General features: G+C 45.2%; 7 protein-coding genes across 7 annotated transcripts; 4 read left to right on the top strand and 3 right to left on the bottom strand.

Annotated features, from left to right (window-relative positions):
• Positions 1–16: 16 nt before the first annotated feature.
• M431DRAFT_107577 (hypothetical protein) lies at positions 17–993 on the bottom strand (the record flags this gene model as incomplete). The annotated part of the gene is made up of 4 exons (XM_024911649.1): positions 743–993; positions 528–686; positions 267–470; positions 17–216 (listed from the first exon to the last, which is right to left on the bottom strand). Exons 1-4 carry the CDS (start codon positions 987–989, stop codon positions 17–19), a joined length of 810 nt encoding a protein of 269 aa, XP_024779109.1. The 5' UTR covers positions 990–993.
• Positions 994–1,727: 734 nt separating this feature from the next.
• Positions 1,728–2,844, top strand: M431DRAFT_527925 (hypothetical protein). Its single transcript, XM_024920725.1, has 5 exons — positions 1,728–2,026; positions 2,086–2,208; positions 2,261–2,374; positions 2,436–2,545; positions 2,597–2,844. The coding sequence occupies exons 1-5, from the start codon at positions 1,786–1,788 to the stop codon at positions 2,804–2,806; spliced, it is 798 nt and encodes a 265-aa protein (XP_024779110.1). The 5' UTR covers positions 1,728–1,785; the 3' UTR covers positions 2,807–2,844.
• An 87-nt stretch (positions 2,845–2,931) lies between these two features.
• Positions 2,932–4,320, bottom strand: M431DRAFT_75338 (hypothetical protein; the record flags this gene model as incomplete). The annotated part of the gene is made up of 1 exon (XM_024922326.1): positions 2,932–4,320. The coding sequence occupies one exon, from the start codon at positions 4,318–4,320 to the stop codon at positions 2,932–2,934; it is 1,389 nt and encodes a 462-aa protein (XP_024779111.1).
• Positions 4,321–5,744: 1,424 nt separating this feature from the next.
• M431DRAFT_13734 (hypothetical protein) lies at positions 5,745–6,472 on the top strand (the record flags this gene model as incomplete). The annotated part of the gene is made up of 4 exons (XM_024912561.1): positions 5,745–5,757; positions 5,824–5,943; positions 5,996–6,135; positions 6,200–6,472. 4 exons carry the CDS (start codon positions 5,745–5,747, stop codon positions 6,470–6,472), a joined length of 546 nt encoding a protein of 181 aa, XP_024779112.1.
• A 1,735-nt stretch (positions 6,473–8,207) lies between these two features.
• On the top strand, positions 8,208–9,004 carry M431DRAFT_504366 (hypothetical protein). Its single transcript, XM_024918465.1, has 2 exons — positions 8,208–8,791; positions 8,843–9,004. Exon 1 carries the CDS (start codon positions 8,264–8,266, stop codon positions 8,753–8,755), a length of 492 nt encoding a protein of 163 aa, XP_024779113.1. The 5' UTR covers positions 8,208–8,263; the 3' UTR covers positions 8,756–8,791; positions 8,843–9,004.
• A 527-nt stretch (positions 9,005–9,531) lies between these two features.
• On the bottom strand, positions 9,532–16,161 carry M431DRAFT_491037 (glycoside hydrolase family 18 protein; the record flags this gene model as incomplete). Its single annotated transcript, XM_024916867.1, has 16 exons — positions 9,532–9,941; positions 10,021–10,105; positions 10,202–10,494; positions 10,572–10,815; positions 10,878–11,363; positions 11,418–11,478; positions 11,633–11,662; positions 11,731–11,822; positions 11,873–12,427; positions 12,508–12,930; positions 13,109–13,625; positions 13,699–13,795; positions 13,865–14,030; positions 14,108–14,412; positions 14,664–15,347; positions 16,044–16,161. The coding sequence occupies 16 exons, from the start codon at positions 16,159–16,161 to the stop codon at positions 9,532–9,534; spliced, it is 4,566 nt and encodes a 1,521-aa protein (XP_024779114.1).
• Positions 16,152–19,044, top strand: M431DRAFT_516527 (carbohydrate-binding module family 50 protein; the record flags this gene model as incomplete). The annotated part of the gene is made up of 8 exons (XM_024920309.1): positions 16,152–16,177; positions 16,871–16,987; positions 17,061–17,168; positions 17,233–17,352; positions 17,418–17,657; positions 17,730–17,817; positions 17,926–18,121; positions 18,230–19,044. 8 exons carry the CDS (start codon positions 16,152–16,154, stop codon positions 19,042–19,044), a joined length of 1,710 nt encoding a protein of 569 aa, XP_024779115.1.
• Between the last annotated feature and the right edge of the window lie 148 nt (positions 19,045–19,192).

A 19,192-nucleotide genomic window follows, 5' to 3' on the forward strand; every position in this document is an offset into this window, starting at 1 on the left:
CTGAATGCCTTCTGCATCAATTGTGAATCTTGCCCGTCTTCCATGCCTCACCTCTCTCATCTTGCCAATCCATCAGGGCAGGGTAATCCCTGCAAGTGTGTACTAATGAAGTGTCTGCCAAATACATCTGCTTTCCTTCAGACCATACGTGCGGTACAGGAGTCAGGTCACCTTGGCACTGAATAGTCTCACGTAGTATTTCGACGCAGTGATCTACTGTCGGTCAGCACGTTGCCTAACATCGTTCTACATAGAGAGTGACTTACCAACGTGCATGTGGAATGTGGGAACTGTTGGCTTGTTCTCGGTGCGAACAGTCGGATAATACTTGTCATAAGCGACCTTGCGAAGATAATTGACGCAGTGAAGACTATGTCGGACATGTGGAACAACAAAGTATTTTCCATTGTCTACTGAGACTTGGCCTTGAACTTTGCTGGCTTCATCTGCCGTCAAGGCAACGTAGGAGCCTATATGCAATATGTTAATAATCGGATAGGGAATCGGCAACATCAATGATTACTTGCCTACGATTCTGTCCCATGCTGCATCTAGTTCGGCGGTCGGGTGGCCGACATAACGCTCTTCGCTCGGGTTGAGCATCAACTCAAATTGGTTGGAGGCGTTGACGACAATATTTCCGTAAAACTGTCGTCTATTCAGCTTGATAGCAGAAATAGCGGGTTCTGGAGCTGTTAGCAACTACTTTGCAATTGCAATTCTTCCAATATGGAATACTGACGAAGTTCAGTTATAAACCCTGTTTCATAACTAGGGTTGTGTTGGACTCGTTGGCCAAAGAATAAAGAGAGGCCGAGGGAGACTGCAAGTACAACAGTTGCAACCTTCCAAGGCAATGATCCATCTTCCATAAATTGCCAAGAGATCAACTTGGCTTTACCATCTTCTTTGCCATTGGAAAGAAAAGATTGGGCTTCATCCTCATCGTGGTATTGCTCGTCCGCCTTTTCGAGGCTGTTAGGTCTCATCTTGGATATCATATCTATGAACTTCATCCTTCTGAGTGTAAACAGTGTAAAACGATGTGAAGAAGGGCAGAGGATGGAAGGCGAGGCTGCAGTTGTTGGGGAGCAAAGAATGGCACTGGGGGCTTGAGCCAAAACCTGCTATACTGCATTGACCTAGATGCCTCACTGCCGGTGACTTTGCAATAATAGACTCAGCAGGAATAAATCAGGTCTGTGCCTGTATCCATGCGACTCCACACTGTCTATCTCTTGGGGGATCTGACATGCATGATTAGCAAGGGAGGGGGTGGCTGTAACACGGTGCGTCTAGGATCTTCGGAAGATAGCATCCATGCTTAGTCGGCGAATCGACTAAGCAGGGCTTAGGAAGATGATGCCCTTCGCATAATCCTTCTGCAGACGATATGTAATCGGGCATCATTGCAACGCCTCTCACCGATAGAGTGGAAACTTCCTGATACGTACCGAGGGACTCGGGTTAACCCCCGGACTTCTTGTCATGAAACTCACTGCCATGAAGTATGACATATACAGAGCGCTGATTGGAGGGACAATTGTGACCAGGGTCACACAGGCTCGATACCCTGCATTTGACTAATCTTGGGTTGCCATTGGGAGTGGAAACAAAGATAGCGTGGTTGATCCTTTGGAGAGGTCAGCATCGCTCGAAAAGCCTTAGCCCTCCCTCCTGTAGCTACAGTATCAATCTGGTCACCATTTTGTTGTCTTCTCTCCTTAATTCATTTGCCATCTTTTTGCTGGTACTATTTCCCGTTTTCCTGACTCTACGTTCAAAATGGCCCCTGGATATGGATACAGCCTTGTCGCAGACGAGGCCGATGTTGAAGAAGAGGGCTCTACTGGCACACAAGAGAAGATTACTCGTAATCCTTTGAAATCATTGACTTGGCATCTCTTTGGCCCTATTGCTTGGCTATTCACAACCTTTCTCCTTGTTGCGGTTCTTATCCTTCTCGTGGCAGCTGTTACCAAAGACCCATCTACAGAGCAGTGTGCAAGAAAACTTTCAGTCTGGTGTAAGTGACGGTTGGGGCTATGATGGGAGATTTGATGCTGAGATTGCATACCTGAACAGCACCGGCACTAGAGGCCGTTGAATATGTCGATGTTCAGTTCCAGAACAAATTCAACGAAAAATCTATCTACAGAGGAAAACCTACTCCAGAACTTGAGAGAGCATGGCTCGACCTGTGGAATTGTAAGTTCCTTACTCACATTAACATGAGCTTCATGGACTGACTGTATCGAAGTTGGCCCGGTAAATATCCCTATGGATAAGCTTGATGCGCTCAACAAATCCAAGGAAGTAGATTGGAAAAGAGCCAAACCAGAAGCAGGAGGCGGTGTAATCGGAAACCTGGAAAGTAAGCCGCAGTGTTGTAATATACCGCAATCAAGTCGTTTCTAGCTAACAAACTCGTACAGTCTTTCATCAAATTCATTGCTTAGATTTGGTCAGGCAATACACTTATCGAGATGAATACGACTATAGCAAGCAGCCGGCATTTGATGGAACTCCAAAGCAAGTCCGCGAAGTATGAATTCCATCACATCCATTTGCAAGGCATCGCTAACCATTAAGATAGCACGTGGATCACTGCATCAACAGTCTGCTAATATTCTTGAAATGCACATCTGACGTGACTCCTTATTTGATGGTAACGGACAAGAGGAGGCCGTTGGGAATAGATGCTGACTTCAATACCCAACACAAGTGCCGTAATTTTGAGAAGATTCGAGAGTGGGCGGGCGTACATGCATTGAACACTAAGGATTATCAGAATGACATCTCATAATCGCCAGTATACATATTTAGAAGACCTAGCAATTGAAGTACACTATCTGAGAAAGACGTATTACTTGTGAACTATTAAACAAATTTGTTTCTTTCTAAATGTTGTATTTGCACGTAATATTCAGTCTATGTAGTCTCAACCATACGAGAAAACCATGCTTTGGCCAACCGAACAAATGTCACATCTACAGCCCTCCGAAATATATCAGAAACGTAAAGTACCACTGCCAGAAGAACCAAATAACCCGATATGAACCCAATGACATATCTCCAAACCTCATCTGTCCCAGAAACTGTCCAGAAGAACGTAAAGACGGCGTATCCAACAGTGTGGATCAGAGGCCCATGAACAATATAAAGACTGTAGCTTATGCGGCCAAGATATTGTGGTATGAATGAATTGAGCAACCATGAGATAGCTGCGTTATTCTGCTCAGTGTGCGTGAGCAGAGAGACAAGAAGGATACCGCCAAGATTTGGCAGAAAACGATTTGGCGCTGGATCTGATGGTGGAATCAACCAACCCAAGAGTCGAAACCCGGGAGTCTCCTTGACACAGAAATCTGGGGCTGACATCAACCAAAGACTGACTATCAGTAGCAGCATCTTCATGACCACTATGTGCCAATTTCGACCAGGCTTCTTGATCTTCAAGGACATCGTGTCTCTTCTTGATGCAATAGCGGTATCAGCGATCAACAGACCAGAGAAAAAGAGTGCCACGTCCCAACGGTCAAGTGCATATACATAGACAATCAGGATAATCATCAAAAATACTCGGATGGTTGACCGAAGCACCATATACACCGGTAGAATGAGAAAGATAGCTAGAGAGCATCTAAACTCTACAGGTATTGTCCATAAATGCACATCGTAGCGATTGTGAAGATCTCCCCACCAGAAAACATAGAGCATTCTCCATGACTGGTCAAGCCAATGCAAAAGCTGAGCACCAAAAGAGCCCAGCCTTTCTTGGTGTTGCTCATTGATGACGGGGACCCATTTAGGATTGTAGGCTATCTTGCGGCCATGTTCGTAAGCACCAAGCTGTATCGCGAGCATGGTGATGAAGCTGGCGACAATTGGGGGTCCATATAAACGGACAGGACGACGAAAGAAACAGGAGGTCATAGACTTGACTGCCTTGGTAAAGCCAGAAGATGCATCTCGAGATTGTACCAGCGGCTTATAAGAGAGGACAAATCCAGAAAGGACGAAAAAGACTGAGATTGGCCAAGTTCCAACATAGATGAGTCGAAATATTGGTAGTTGATGAAGCCAGTTGTTGTGGTGATGCATATCCTCAGGCCGTGCACATTGCATAGCGGAACTTTCAGAGAGACCGTAGCCATAGAAAACAAAAGGCTGGTATGCGTATAAAAGATGATAGTTCATAACGGCCAGAGCCGCGTAGCCACGCAGACCGTCGAGCGCTGAAATAGACGCATCGCCGTTGCGAGACTGTTCGCTAGTATTGTCATGAGATCGAAGGAAGCTAGGCACGAAGAAAAGCATCAGGCTGATGATAGCTTTTGGAACGTTTCTTGCAACCCAGACCCTCTTAATTGAGGCATCATCCTTGTCGAGGCTCAGGATGCGTTCTCTATGTTGCGACTCAAGCATGCCATGTTCTTCTGCTATTTCAAGCGACTTTGAAGACCGCCACGGCGGCGGAGATAGCCAAGGAAGGTTCCAAGATCTGGAAAACATTCTCATAATACCGGTAGTCAATTGACCTTTTCAGACCGTCGTTTTTTATGGCTGTGCCTAATAGTTTGGAGAAGATTTACGAATAAAGTTTTCTCTTAAACCGAGTCTGAAGCAGTCTTGGAACGGAAGTCTCACGAACAGAGCAAATCATATTGGGCATGCTTCATTATCTCCTATACTAGAAAACTGCGGCAATGCCTATGGCAGTGGTAAGCCGCATAGGGACAACAGTACGAGAACAAATGCCGCGATAACCTCATCAAGCTGTGAACTAGCTACCGTTGCCGTGCGTCATATTATCCGAGGTGCGATAATCCTTTCCGCTTCGCATATCTAGCCGCTGAAATACTACTAATACGAATCGCAAATGTGACCCGGGATGTATGCAGGGGTTTAGGAGCATGCTTACTATGCGTCTAGATTTCGTTAGTATTCCTGTCTACTTCGTATATTTCGTCTCTATGTATTTCGTTCCTATTTCTGTGTAGTCAAGATAAGGACAAGGAATAGTGTTACATTTCGGAATCCGAGGGTCCGAAAATCATCTTACATACATCCAGTCGATGTCCGAGAATCTTACCCCAGAAATTGCTTTATCGGTGCCAAAACAGCCACGGCAAAAACAACGGAACACGCCCGAGGAGTGTGGTTGTAGTTGCAGATCTTCTTGCAGGGGGCATCCGTGTGATCTTGTGGAGGGGCGTGTGCATAAGACATCCCAGAATACCGAAGGTTAGATCAACCGCTTAATATAAGTTCGGATGAATAATCTTACTCATCTTTTAGCTGTGATGGTATCAGGGATTGTACTAGGTATTGCATATCGTGAAATATTTGTTCTGTTGCAGGAAGGGTTGCATTGAAGGGTTTCTTGCAATGCCTAGATGGCTCTTCTCTCTCTCTTTCTCTCTTTGTGATGCTGAAACTATTTTCCATTTTGCTCTCTATTGTAGACTTGAAGTTAGATCATCAATTGACTGACTACTGAAACTAATATGTGGTGGAAAAGTCGACTCGCCAAGCACCTTCGGTACCAGTCAGTAGCGACGCCCTCTGATGATGAAGAGCTTGCAGATGAATCTCTTGATGAATTGAGGGCGATTGAGAGAACGAAGAGGCTCCATACTCGAGTATTCTTTGCATTTGCGTCCCTCTGTCTCTTTTTGTCTCTGTCTTATTATATCGAAAGAGTGTCAAACCATGTGTCTGACGAGAGGTGTACACGGCGAATGTCGCCTCCGAGTGCGTGCAATTCCCTGTCATAATGTCTTCGAAACCCGGCTAACTATTCAATTGGAATTGTTTCAGGCCCTGTTTTAGAAGCCGTTCGTTATGAATGGACGACGTTCAATCAGTTCTTCGAACCTGATGTATACAGCGGATATCCTTCTTCAGCGTCAGAGGCGGCATGGGCAAAGTTATGGGATTGTAAGTATTCCAGTGCTTGATGGTTGCATAGAAGCTGATGTTCCTATCCCAGTTGGTGCCTTTAGCGTATCACTTGACTCACTCGGCAGTCTAAACAAGTCCTCGATGATTGGGGATTTCCGACTCGTGGGCGAAGATCGAGGCGGAGGCGTTGGCGGTTTACTCGAAGGCGCACATCAAATACACTGTCTGGTACGTATAAACACACATTGATGGATTGAAATGAGAATTAAGATTGCTAAATTTGATGGAACAGAACCTTGTGCGACAATTCATCTACAGAAATCACTGGGACTATAGTAAACTGCCTTCATTTAGCGGCGGAGACAAAACGCGTCGGCATCATGTCGACCATTGTGTTTCGACTCTACGGATGGTTCTGACATGCTCTAGCGACGTAACGCCGTATGTCCTGGAAACCTCAGCGACGGGGAAAATAATGGGAAAAGAGCTTCCTCGCAAGTGCCGTGTATATCCTGACCTAATTCAATGGGTCAACGGCCACTCTGTTTTCAGCTCTGTAGAATAAGTTGTATTGGAGAAATTTGAATCAATTCCCTGAGACATAGATTTACAGTTACGCAGCTATTTTCGTGAATTGAATTAAGGAAAATGCCTTTCTTTCTTCTCTTGAAGCAGAATATCACTGTATAGTGCTGTTCTCTGTTCAGTGATATTGTTAGACAGAGGAGCCTTGTTAGTTTCATCTCGACATTAGGAGAGTGTCTTGGATAAATCCTCTACCTTGCCGTGCATAACTTCATAACTATAATTAGAAATTTCACGAATTATTCCTTCACAGCCTCGTTAGAATCATATCAGAAGCATATTCTGTATTTGAGTCATAAGAGGTATAATTACCAAGCTTGGATAGTGTTCTTTATGAAATGTACGTTTTAACTATTCCGCGGCATCTATAAACGGCCCGATAAACTGCCCTTCGACCAACAGCTCCTTGATTAAATTGAGCCTCGCTGACAAACTGGATGGAGCTACGTATCACATGGAGACAAACCTGACAGTTCAATCTGACCGTTATCTCCTTGCCAGGCGAATCAGATTCTCGCCGCCCGGGCCGAGGACATACTAAATCCATATACAGGGGTGTAGATGCCGGCGGACTAGCACCCGAGAATCTGCATCTCGGGTTGATCACATTTCCCATCTACTAATACTGAGTAGCATTACTCCAGATATACGACGCACACCTGGCTTGGCAACTTGGTCCACTTACGTGACGCCCACACGCCCCTTGGGCAAGGATTTGCGGCAGATATACCTGGCGGGTTGACTGCATGTAAGCGGCCGTTGTACGTGTATAGAGAGGCGTGGGCTTTAGGTGTGCGGCCGCTCTTGAGCCCGCTCGGTGTATATACATACATGTGGATTCATCTTCACTAAAGCGCGTAGAGTGGTATCCTACTCGTGCATACAGGTACCCTGCGTGGAGCAATAAGAAGTTCTGTACGGAGTTTTGTAGATGGGGGTCAGATGAGGGCAGGGGTCATGCATGGTTCACACCTCGCTCAAGTTACCCACCAGGGACAAGTCAGCAGTTAGCTGGGTCTCAGTGCTACTGTATCACAGATTTGAGGCTCAGGCACAGTGCATAGTAGCCCATTGACACTGTATCTTATACATGAAGCATCACGACATAACTAACACTTGATATTGGAAGAAATAGACATCCTGCCCTAATGATTTGAACTAATGCCTTGAAAGGAAGTTGCAATATTAATGACGTCAGAGCTCAGTTCTCGTAGTATTCATGACTCAGATCTTGGCGGCTAGATAAGACGGTCTTGGATTTGGTGGTGTATTGTCCCTTGTCTTCCATACCGACATCCCGACATCTGACTGATGGAATCTTGAAGGCCCGAAACTTCTCTCTTCTTGAGGATGCCATAACCCATGGGGGTGGTTATAGAATCTTTTCACCAACTGAGCAATGACTGCAGCTACCATGTCGGCCAAGGGAAATGTTCCTTGCTCAGAATAACTTTTGTGATACCCCAAGGCGTGTGAAAGGTCTCTGAAGGGCAAAGATACCTTGCCTGCTGCTTCCAATGCCCGAGATACTCGAATTGGTCTCATTGTGAGAAAGTATACGGAGTAATGTAATGAATAAACCATACGTGGAGTCAAAAGTCATTCCATATTCGGAGCATTGTTCCTCATTGCCTTGGATGAATATGAGGGCCCAAGTATATAAAGAGAGCCCAGGACGGTGTTTGAAAAGTTTGACCAAGCAACTAATCACTCAAGCTTAAGAAACCACAAATCCATCATATCATTCATCAAACTATTACAAACTTTCAAAATGAAGTTCAGCTCATCTCTCGTCGTTTTGTCTCTCTCTGCTCTCAGCCTGGCAGCACCCACGCCTACTGAGTGCAGTGCAGTCACTGCAGCTGATGGAACTGTTACCAAGCGTTGCAACATCCCTTGGACTAAGAATTACGGAGAGTACGATGAGAAGCGTGACCTCGAGGAGCGCACTGAGTGCAGTGCAGTTACCGAAGCCGACGGTACTGTCACGAAGCGTTGCAACATCCCTTGGACCAAGAACTACGGAGAGTATGACGAGAAGCGTGATGTTAAGGAGCGCACCGAATGCAGCGCAGTTACTGCTGCCGACGGAACTGTCACTAAGCGCTGCAACATCCCTTGGACCAAGAACTATGGCGAGTACGATGAGAAGCGTGATGTTAAGGAGCGTACTGAGTGCAGTGCCGTCACTGAAGCCGACGGAACTGTTACCAAGCGCTGCAACATCCCTTGGACCAAGAACTACGGCGAGTACGACCAGTAAGGTTTTCGCCAGAAAATCTGAAATGAAACTCCAAGGGTAAGCTATAACGGCTCTTCACTTCTTTTCATACAACTTACTAAGATATAGAGTTCAGATAACTGTGTGTGTTGCTTCAAGTAGGAGGGGGTAGTTTTACACAACTGAAGGAAGATCAGCCAAGGGAATGGAACACAATATTTCGCAGATGTGTAGAGCAGATCACTTCCATAGCATACAGTGTGCCAATAAGACTACGCGATATGAATGTTCTCTATAAACTGGCGCATAATGCGAATACTGATTGTGGTATGTATAAACGACGCTTGAACAATGCGGATAGACTAGTGAAGGCAAATTAATCCTCTTGTTGTGTTTAGTGGTATATAAGATCTCTTTGCCTCTTTCAACTTAGTTTTGATGCCGCAGGATTTATAGTCTTCGCCTGCAGAGCCAATACAATACTTTCTGTCATGGCGCTAGCAAAAGGAATTCCAGTGACTCGCCTACCTCCCATATATGAAACGTGTTCAGTTGAAAATCGTAGAATAGAGGCTGTATAATCCCTTTAATCTTCTTCTATAGGTCTACAGGATCTTCCAAACTTTCACAAAGGCGTCTGACCAAGTTTTTCACTTACTTCCGGCCTAATGTTGTATTCCGCAAACGTCTAAGAATGTCACTTGAAGACTCTTGAAGTAGTGATTATAAGAAGCTTTATGAAGATAATTGACTGAGAATAGGTATATTATATACCAGGCTTCAAAAATGGTCTACTCTACAAGTTAACTCGATTGTGATCAAACGATTTTAGTTCTATCCAAGTGAGTGCACACTCTATCCAGCTTAATTAAACGCCGATTCCAAAAATTGTTGGACCACCATGCATGCCATAACGGGGAATCAGGCGGTGTATATTTACTATAATTTGTATAAAAACTCATTAGCCACCGCATTTGGCGTTTAGGGACGTGAGAGCAAACATACTGCTGCTGATACATGTTATCGAACGCAGTCCGCGCGCGGGTCACAGCTGCATCTAGAGCGGTGCGAATAAACTTTTTCCATTCAGCCTGAAAGTTTATTACGATACCTGGACCATTGACCGAGTACCAACTGTCATAGAAGCCCATATGTTGATACATAGCCTCGTATGAAGCACAAAACATGTCCCAGATTTCTGGAGTATTGAGATAGGTGAAGACTAGGCCTATAATGATGACAAAGGGAAGTAGTTAGTTCATTATTCTCAAATTCAGAACCGCTACAAAGAATATTGTAACCCTTACCAACTTCCTTAGCTACCAGGAGCTGCTCTTCTGCAGTCTGTTGTTTGAATTTGGTCATGTCTACTACTTTAGTTCCCTGGAATATCTACTATCCGTCAGTACACACCCAAGCAATATCCTGAGCTTTTACGATCTTGCTTGGCCACGTCTGCCAATAAAAAATAGCGAATATGAGACTTACACTGCCTTTCCTGTGATTAGGTCTTGCAAGAAAGATTGACAGTCTATCCAAGTGATCTGAGCAACCGAGTTCAGATAAGAGAATTTCCGGAAGCGCGGCATCATAAGGTCTCCGCAGTCCAGTTGAGTTTTTTATTGGGAACAAATCCTGATTATTGATGAAATCATCAATAAAAGTGCAGTTAGCTAATGGTGGGGAGTAGTGCACTGTTGGATCGATATCGTTCAATTTCCCCTTGGTCAACCAAAAGTTAAAAAAATCGGGAATAAGCTGGCCTTCAAACGGGTGTTCCGCTACTCGTTGCTTTTTATTAGCCCTGTTGCATTATATACTCTAGTAGAAAAGGGAAAATGGGGGCATGGATACTTACTTTCGTACTGTGGTCTCACAGGCTTAGATCCTCCGAACCCATCAGGGATATACGTGGTATCTGCTGGCATGACTTTGCCCGCATTCCAGTTTGTGCAAGAGGCCGATGTGTTGCCCCAATACTTGGATACCGTATCCCATTTGCCATTCTGAATGCCATCCCAAGGAAAGGACGCTTGGTTAGGGAAAGAAGGATATTTATACGGCTGGAGGGGCCAGTATGTCATCTCGCAAACCGTAAACTCCTTAGAACCCATTGTCGCCACATTGGGTTTTCGTTTTTCGATTTGAGAAAAATTGTTTGCACTGTCCTGCTCATCTCTTTTAAAAATGGTGAATCCAGCCACGGGTCCGGGTGCGACTCACAAATAGAGCAGGGTGGCATATCGGAAAAACCATAGCGATAGTCCATCGAAACACATCCACAGCACCAGTTCCCTTCTTCGTCATCAGAACTGCACGACATGCCATCCGCGCACGGGAACTTAGTCTTGCGATAGGGGTCGCTAAATGTAAGATGGCCCCGATTTTCACCGAAATAGAGATTTGGATTAATGATTGCGTCCCCCCCGTAGCCCCAACCACCCATTGAGCCTATCTGTCGAGAGTGAAGGGTATTCTTACTAGACTCAGCTTGGACATTATCCTTTGTGCGATCATCGGTAGAGGTAATTATGCCACCATATGTGGGCTCTGTGGTTGATCTAGAGGCATTTTGATGGAATAATCTGTCTCTCTTCTCCAGAGACTTATTTATACCTGGATAACACTTATGCTCCCCGCTAGGTTTTTGCTTAGAACCAGAATTAGCATGATAAATGAAACAAACGTATGTAGGGAATCTTACTCGGTCATAGATGAGTTCTGCGATTGCATCGCTAGGGATGTCATCCCAACCAAGAGATTCACTGTTCAAAGTTGCACGAGTCAGTCCTTAGATCCATTATTACATATAAGCAATGCACGAATGTCCAAAGCGATACGTGAAAGAAAGAATAACCCTCCCATATCCCTTAGATAGACTAGAATTAACCTATCGAAATGGCTCTAGTTGGTACTTACGCTTTGTCAACTACTTGGTAGATACTGGTACTGTTCACGGGTATGTTAGTCAACCGAGAACTCATCGATCCCGCATATTCAACGTATTGCAAACTCACGTCACGTCGTAGTCAGTACACACGCTCCCAGACTTCTCTTCTTTCCCCTGAGAGAATGTAAAGAGTTCTATAGTATTGTATGCAAGTTCCAACTATCATCAGTCAGTACGTCTAACAGACGTGAAGAATCGAGTGTACTCACCTTGGGCGTGCCAAGGACCCGTTTAAACAGATCTCCAAATATGAGGAATTTCATCTCTAGCCCAAAGGTGAGGACTGTACCAATGGCAATTTGTCCACCATAGGATGAAGTACCATAGAGGACGTCATCCTGAGGAATGGAAAGTTTATTCTTCTGACGTTTATCGTCATCGATCTCTTGAAAGGGATTCGATTGAGGAGGAAAGTTAGCTTGGAAATCGCCAAGGTCGGTAATAATACGCGTGGTCATTCGTCCATCAAATGTGACCGTACTGCTTGAAAAGTCATGACCGCTGGATCCATTTAGTGTAGCCATCTCGTATTTGACCTTATAATATGGGTTAAAAGATATAATTCCTCCGGAGGTTGCGGTACTAATAGTGTGGCCTTTGAGATTAAAAACCTCTTCCTGACTTAAGGCTGGATTGCCCATGCGAGCTTTAGATATATCAATATCTCCAACGCCTCCAATGCCATATGTCAGGTCTGTCTCGCCAGTTGCTTTAAGAAAACCATGGGCCTGATCGACATCAAGTTTAGCGTTTTTTAAAGTCGCCTATTTGTATTCTGGTTAGCTACTTCTTCTTGTTGAGAACGCCATATCAATAAGAAACTATTGAGAAATAAGGGTCGTACGATCATAGAAAATCCAAACCAAAAGTTTGCGTCTATACTGCCCTGAACAAAGGCGCCGAAGCCTTCGCCAAAGCTTGTGCCATTGATATCACAGTCTCCTGCAGTTTGCCAGAAGAGAATGGTATTCAAATCGTCCTTAATTTTTGTAGCATCGCTAGGAGACCAATCAAAATGTTCTTTTTCAAACACCGAGTTCCAGTCAACGGTAGTGGGGGCAAAAAATCGAGACTTTAGACCGTTTATGTCGCGGCTTTGGATACCCGGCGCATCAACAAGATGGTACCAGTAGCCTTTAACGTTGGAGTAATCCAGTCGAATGCTTGTATTATTCGTGTCTCTTCTCATTAGGCCGAGATTAAAGTCGAAAGAAAAGTCATAGACCGGGGAGGTGGGAATCCTGCCTCCTACCCTTGAAGGGATTGACTGATCTATACATCGATTAGTCGTACTTGAAAACAGTAACTAACAAGGTATATGGTGGCCAACCAGCTGAAACTTCCAGAGAAATGGCTCTAGCGAACGAATTCGGAGCGCACTGTAGTAGACTCTGATTAGCAGGTAGCGAGGATTAAAGAAAGGTGATATGGAGAACATGACTGACATTGTCTGGCATCTCGACAATAGTTCCTTCAATCCCGCGTTCCAAGACACGAAAACACTCTTTCAAATCATTACTTAGGCATGTTACTCTAGCCTTTTGCGCTTCATCTTTCGGTTGGTCTTTAACCCTGGAAGGGCAATCAAGAAATACCATGGGCTCGGGATTGCCGTCTCTCTTCCTTAAGTTTGTGACAACATGCGAGTCACCTGCAATTAAGAGAAAGCCGAATGGGCCGGAACCAGGGCTGGGGTCAGCTAAAGAACCACTGCTGCCGAATGAAACAAAGCCAAATGCTGGCTTGGTGTCTGAGAGAGGGAGGTCTTCTGTTGGAAACAAATTCTTGAGATCAACAAGCGAGTATGAGCTGTCAATTTCAGTGGGGCTAATAGGGCCTGAGACAGCCCTGAGCGCATCGAGCCCGCTGCTATCAAGATCGAGGGCCCATATCAAGAGTCCCGAGAGGCCAAGTTTATTGGCATAGTCAATCTTGGCTTGGAATGTAGTCTCATCATCATATCTTGCATTTTTCGTGTCAGCTCGTCCTTGGATTTGTTGTGGCCGAGATATCTCGTAGAAGGGTAAGGACTCACGAAACCCAACTGTCGTTGCCATATGCCATATACCTGACGGCTGCGTCCTTATCCAAGTATGAGGTAGCACCAGTTTGATCAAGGATAGATTGGACCTCTGCGATTGCTAATGTCAGAATTCTTTCTGAAATGCTGTCGCTGCCCAAAGGCCTCAATATACACTTACCTCTGTATGACAAGATGCCCGCGGTGCCAGTACACTGGCCCGCATCTCCAGGGCCGCTGAAGGGGCAGCCTGGTTTCCAGCAAGATGCAGATTTGAGATTAAACGTCCGGCCATAAAATGCCAAGCCCAGGACAATGCTAGAAGGCTCGACCTCTGCTCGCCAAAACTGTGCGTAGTCACATCACCGTCAGCACAGTGATTGATAAAAGCTGTCATATGGCCCAGCAGATACATCAGACTCACCAAGTCTAAAGCGAGGTCAATTTCCGTAAGGTTGGTGTGTGCAAGAACTTGACTTCCAATCGGGTTTTTGCTATCCCAGATTCCATGAAGATCATAAGACATGAGATTAATCCAATCAGCATAGGCTGCCATGCCTTTGATATCAAAGTGCCGTAGGTACCAGTATGATGTCGGAGCAGTAAAGGCTATAATGTAATCCTTCCCGCTAGTATTGATGGTTTCTCTTAAGTCTTTAAGCAAGGCAACATAGTTGGCAGCATCCGCGTCGCTGCCACCGCGATCATCCGCGCCGGGGTATTCCCAATCTATAAATAGAATTAACATTCGCTATGGTTCACTTTTTAGTTGCTATTTGAAGGCAGAAGGTCCGAAAGTGGTCATTCAAAATGTCCGTTGACCCGTTGGGCAATACTTAGGGGTGAATCGCAAACCACGCGGAAGAGATTGCTTTACTGCGATCCATGTAAGCTCAATACTTACCAAAATCTATCATAAATGATTAGCACTCCAGTAACAAATTGCAAGTCTCTTGGGTTCCGGGTTTTTTGTAGCTTACCAACTCCATCATATCCATATTCAGACAAGAATCCCAATAGATTCTGAATAAACGTGGAGCGGTTACCCGATGAAGCGGCCATCGTAGGGAAAACGCTGCGCCAGGGACCAGGATCGCTGAATGACCAGCCTCCCAGCGAGATAATAATCTTTAGACTGGGATTTTGAGCCTTTAAATTACCTACATTTCTATAAATGTCAGATGGTACACCGTCCATGTTAGTGATTTTCAAGTCCTGGGAAATGTATCCAAAAGCAACATTTAGATGAGTGAGATATGTAACAGGAATCTCTCCAACGTCCATGTTTCCGCATGTGTGCTGTGAGTTCCATGCTTCCCAGTAGCCAATCGTCCTCTTTTGGGTGTTGCCTGGTGTGCCTGAGGGCTTAGGTTGTACACAATTAGACTGACACCCGTTGGAACAGAAGTTTGCAGTAGTCCCACAGAAGCCAAATTCAGAGCAACAGACATTGAGAGGACAAATAGCGCCAACGGTTTTAGCATATTTGCCACATTCAGCGACAGCATCGCAGTTGGATTGACAGCCTTTGTCACAGTATGTTGGACCATAGCCACACCAGCCGCTGTCACCACAGCAGGCGTTGTTGAAACATGGCTTATCAGGGCCACATGTAAAATCGCCCTGGCCAGGAGCGTTTAGCGTGTCTGTCTTTGTTTCTAGATCTTCAAAGAGATGAGGCGATGATTGGAGATTGGCTGTCACCAGGAGTTTGTTGGCCTCTACGCGACGAACATGATGTTCGTAGCGATGGTGATGGTGAGGGGATGCTGCGACGGGTTTCAGTACAATGGGAATGTTAGAGGACAGAACTGTAAGTAGAAGGCTGGCAAAGAGCCATGATGGCTGCTGCCTTAATGACAGCATAATGGCAAAGCGAAAATCTCTCAAGGTTGAAGATGGGTAGAAACAAGAGGCATTAGTAACAGCAATAAGTACTTTGACTCCTGCCTAAACAGACACATTGAACTGAATAGACGGGGCCCAAAAATTCCCTTGTACGACGTCAAATGAGCCTTTCATGACTCGGAGACAGGAAAGCTGCATAGACGTTTGTGCCACCTCAAAAAGGTCTTCTCCATATTAACATCAGCACAGGTCTGGTTTACATGTGTATCTTTATTTTGTTTCGTAATTGTATTTAACATAACCGACATCTGGCGCCGCGAGACTCTTGTTTTCTATAATCGAGCCCGTAGTTATCCCATAGTAATAACTACGATCAGTTAGCCCTGAAGTAGACAGCCTAATGAGGAATGAGATGAAAATATTTTTTTCCTAGGGGAGAACGATATGTTAGTACTATTAGTGGAACCAAGAGTCTCAAGCCGTGAACTGATCAAAGGTGTCGACGGACTAACACAGGGGAGAAGGTGCAAAAGAGATATAAAGATGCACAACCAAGTCTGTATTAGTACTTCTCCTAGGCTGTTGTGAATATGCAGTATTCATAGAGTGTGCCATACCGCATGTCTTCATATAGAATAGACATACGGTGTGTATTTAATGGGGCAATTAATACAGACAATTGTGGTAAACAAACTCGTGAAATGTACTCCGTACAAAGGTATGAATAACTATAATAATAACTTTAACATATTTGGGGAGGATTTTGACTGGGTTTCCCCCCACTCTGTGCGTTTCCGTCGGTTCCACATCTCCAGGACATCTCGACCAACAGCGACCGAGAGAATGTGTCCGAAGCTGACCTATTTTCAGGTGCGTACGACACGAGCGGAAATGAATCCTGCGCTCACCGATATTTTGATCTCAGCTGGGAAAGAAAAAAACCAAAGAGAAAGGGGGCGAGGGAGAGAGGGAGAGAGATCTCCGCCAATACCAGTCAATGGAGTCAAGGCATGATGGATCAAGGAGTGGATATCAGCTTTCTACAAACAATCCGCGTGGATTTGGCGGTCAAGTCAATCCTACTTGAAGTAATAGAATCAGAGGATTGAGCGCTGTAAATATCTCACCCATGTTCTTGTCTTTCTCTCTGTTAAATCGGTCTTGGTCTATTATCCATTCTAGTAATCTCTCTCCGTCTCTTTCTCTTTGCCTGGTCGATCGTTTTCCTCTTCCACTCGAAGACTCCAGCCTGTGAAGCTGCAATGAAATATCAGCACCTGAGTCTGGGGCTTCTCACCCTAGCTGGAGTATCGGCGTTCGAGGTAGCAGTATTTAGGAGCAATTGCCAGCAGTATACTGTCATTTCAAATGATACGTGCATCGGTATCTGCAGTCATAATAATATCACCTATGCTCAACTACTTTCTTGGAATCCAGGAATTGATCCCGGATGCTCGTATGTGTCTATTATACGAGCAGATATTATGACGTATGACAGAGATGCTAAACAAGGATATCGAATACTACAGGAATCTCGCGAGCTTCATCGATAACAGCATATGCCTTAGTAACCCTCAAGGCCAATTCTCAATAACCAGTAACACAATCAGTGCAACTGCAATTGCGACTACAACAGCGCAAGTCTTCCATTTCCTTCCAACCAATTAAAGTGAATCATGGCGCGATTAACATCTGTAACAGTTCTGTCCCATCACCAACATTAAACCAGACGACTTCTCGTTGTGCCCAATACTACCTGATTTCTGATGGAGACGATTGTTCCCTCCTAGCTACAAAATTTGGCATCACTCTCAAGGACTTGTAAGCCGCCATGCCGTCTTTCAAGTGTTCCTAACAGTACGTGCGACTAACCCCGGACCTCACAGCATCTTCTTAAACTCTGAAGTATGGTCTAATTGTGCAAACCTAGAGCTAGGCTACTATTACTGTGTCCAACCTGTCGGATATATTTCCACCTATCCTGGATATGGCCCTAGCGCTACAGCACCGCTCTTTAACCAGACTCCTTCCACTTCGCTGCCAAAAATTGACAATCCTCTAGCGAATTGGCCCGTGAATGATTCTATCATCCCCATCGCGAATAACACGCGGAAAGATTGCTATGAGTGAGAACATCGCCGGTTCTTCCATTATCTACTCAAGTTTGGATATTACTAACTTCCCGTCAATTGCTACAGCTACATTTACATGAATAACACAAATACTACGGAAAACTTAGCTGCGGACTGTTGGAATCTGGCCTGGGCTTATGGAATCACTAGTGAGGTATGACTGACTCGAAAGCATCAATTATTGGCTTGATTCTCCTCCTTCAGTTTTATCCTTCTCCATGCGTTCGTCGATGTGTCACCAGCTAACAAGCTGCGATTTTAGGAGCTCGTTCTTTGGAATCCATCACTTGAAAAAAACGATACTTCTTTCAGCACCCCGGCCCCAGAAGAATCATCATGCATAGCTAGCCCAACCGCTGTCTCCAGTGGTTCCAGCGTTTCTGTCTATAGATATACCTATCCATGCACGCTTGCCGCAAATACGTCTTATTGCGTACTCTTGGTATCTCCCACACCTGGTAAGCAACCGTACCTGTAAACTCGAGGTCTTCGTGTCCATTCGAACAACCATGGGCAACACCAATACGAGCTTAGCTGTTGACCTCAATTTTTAATGTACTTACCAGCCCCATCAACACCCACTATTCCCCCTGGGCCCCGCGCAAGTGGTCAAGTAGCCAACTGCACTAATTGGTATACACCAGCGGCAAGCGTTTCTTGCGCGAAGATCCTGAAAATGTTTCGTCTTACAATTGACCAATTCCATTTCATGAATCCATCGGTCAGCCAAGATTGCTCGACACTTGTCATGGGTACACATTATTGTGTTACGACGGAACGCGGCGGTGCACCTCTAGGGTATTACGATGATGACGACAATGAAACTTACACTACAACGATAGGGGGGACAACAAGCAGTGGAACGGGAATTGTTACGCCGTCACCCGTGCAGACAGGAATGACATCTGCGTGTGATAACTTCTATAAAGTTCAGATACCAGACGGCTGCTTTGATATTGCACAAAACTACAGTATTTCACTGGGCAACTTTTACGCTTGGAATCCTGCAATCAAGACGGATTGCTCAGGGCTCCATGCCGGTCTGTACGTCTGCGTTGGGGTCTTGACATCAACTACAACTACTTCAGTTGTTACTACGATGTCAATTGGCGTTACAACTCCCACCCCGATACAGAGTGGAGTGGCCGGAAACTGTAAGAAGTTTTACAGTGTTCACGCCGGAGACGAGTGTGCCGCAGTCGCGAGCAGTGAGAGCATCCCCCTGGCTTCCTTTTACGCCTGGAACCAAGCTATCAAGACAAACTGTGGCGGACTCCAGGCGGGCGTCTATGTTTGTGTTGGTGTACAAACGAGTTTGCATTCCCTTACCTCTACCACCATCCCCACGCCGACTGAGATATTGACCCCTAGGCCAACGTAAGGTGGCATGGTTTCTGGTTGCAACGGGTTTTAAGATGTGCAGGCTGGTGGTGGATGCTAGAATACTGGCAACAAATAAAGAACTGATTCGTCCTCTTTCCATGGGTGGAATCCAGCAGTCAACACAGACTGCTCTGGGCTCTATGTTG

Source organism: Trichoderma harzianum (genome assembly GCF_003025095.1).
Source record: "Trichoderma harzianum CBS 226.95 unplaced genomic scaffold M431scaffold_2, whole genome shotgun sequence".
In the NCBI taxonomy this organism is placed as follows: Eukaryota; Fungi; Ascomycota; class Sordariomycetes; order Hypocreales; family Hypocreaceae; genus Trichoderma; species Trichoderma harzianum.

Coding starts and splice junctions, on each gene's coding strand:
- M431DRAFT_527925 (XM_024920725.1), top strand. CDS start 1,786: ATGGCCCCTGGATATGGATACAGCCTTGTCGCAGACGAGGCCGATGTT. Junction 2,027..2,085: donor AAGAAAACTTTCAGTCTGGT/GTAAGTGACGGT, acceptor ATACCTGAACAG/CACCGGCACTAGAGGCCGTT. Junction 2,209..2,260: donor ATGGCTCGACCTGTGGAATT/GTAAGTTCCTTA, acceptor ACTGTATCGAAG/TTGGCCCGGTAAATATCCCT.
- M431DRAFT_504366 (XM_024918465.1), top strand. CDS start 8,264: ATGAAGTTCAGCTCATCTCTCGTCGTTTTGTCTCTCTCTGCTCTCAGC.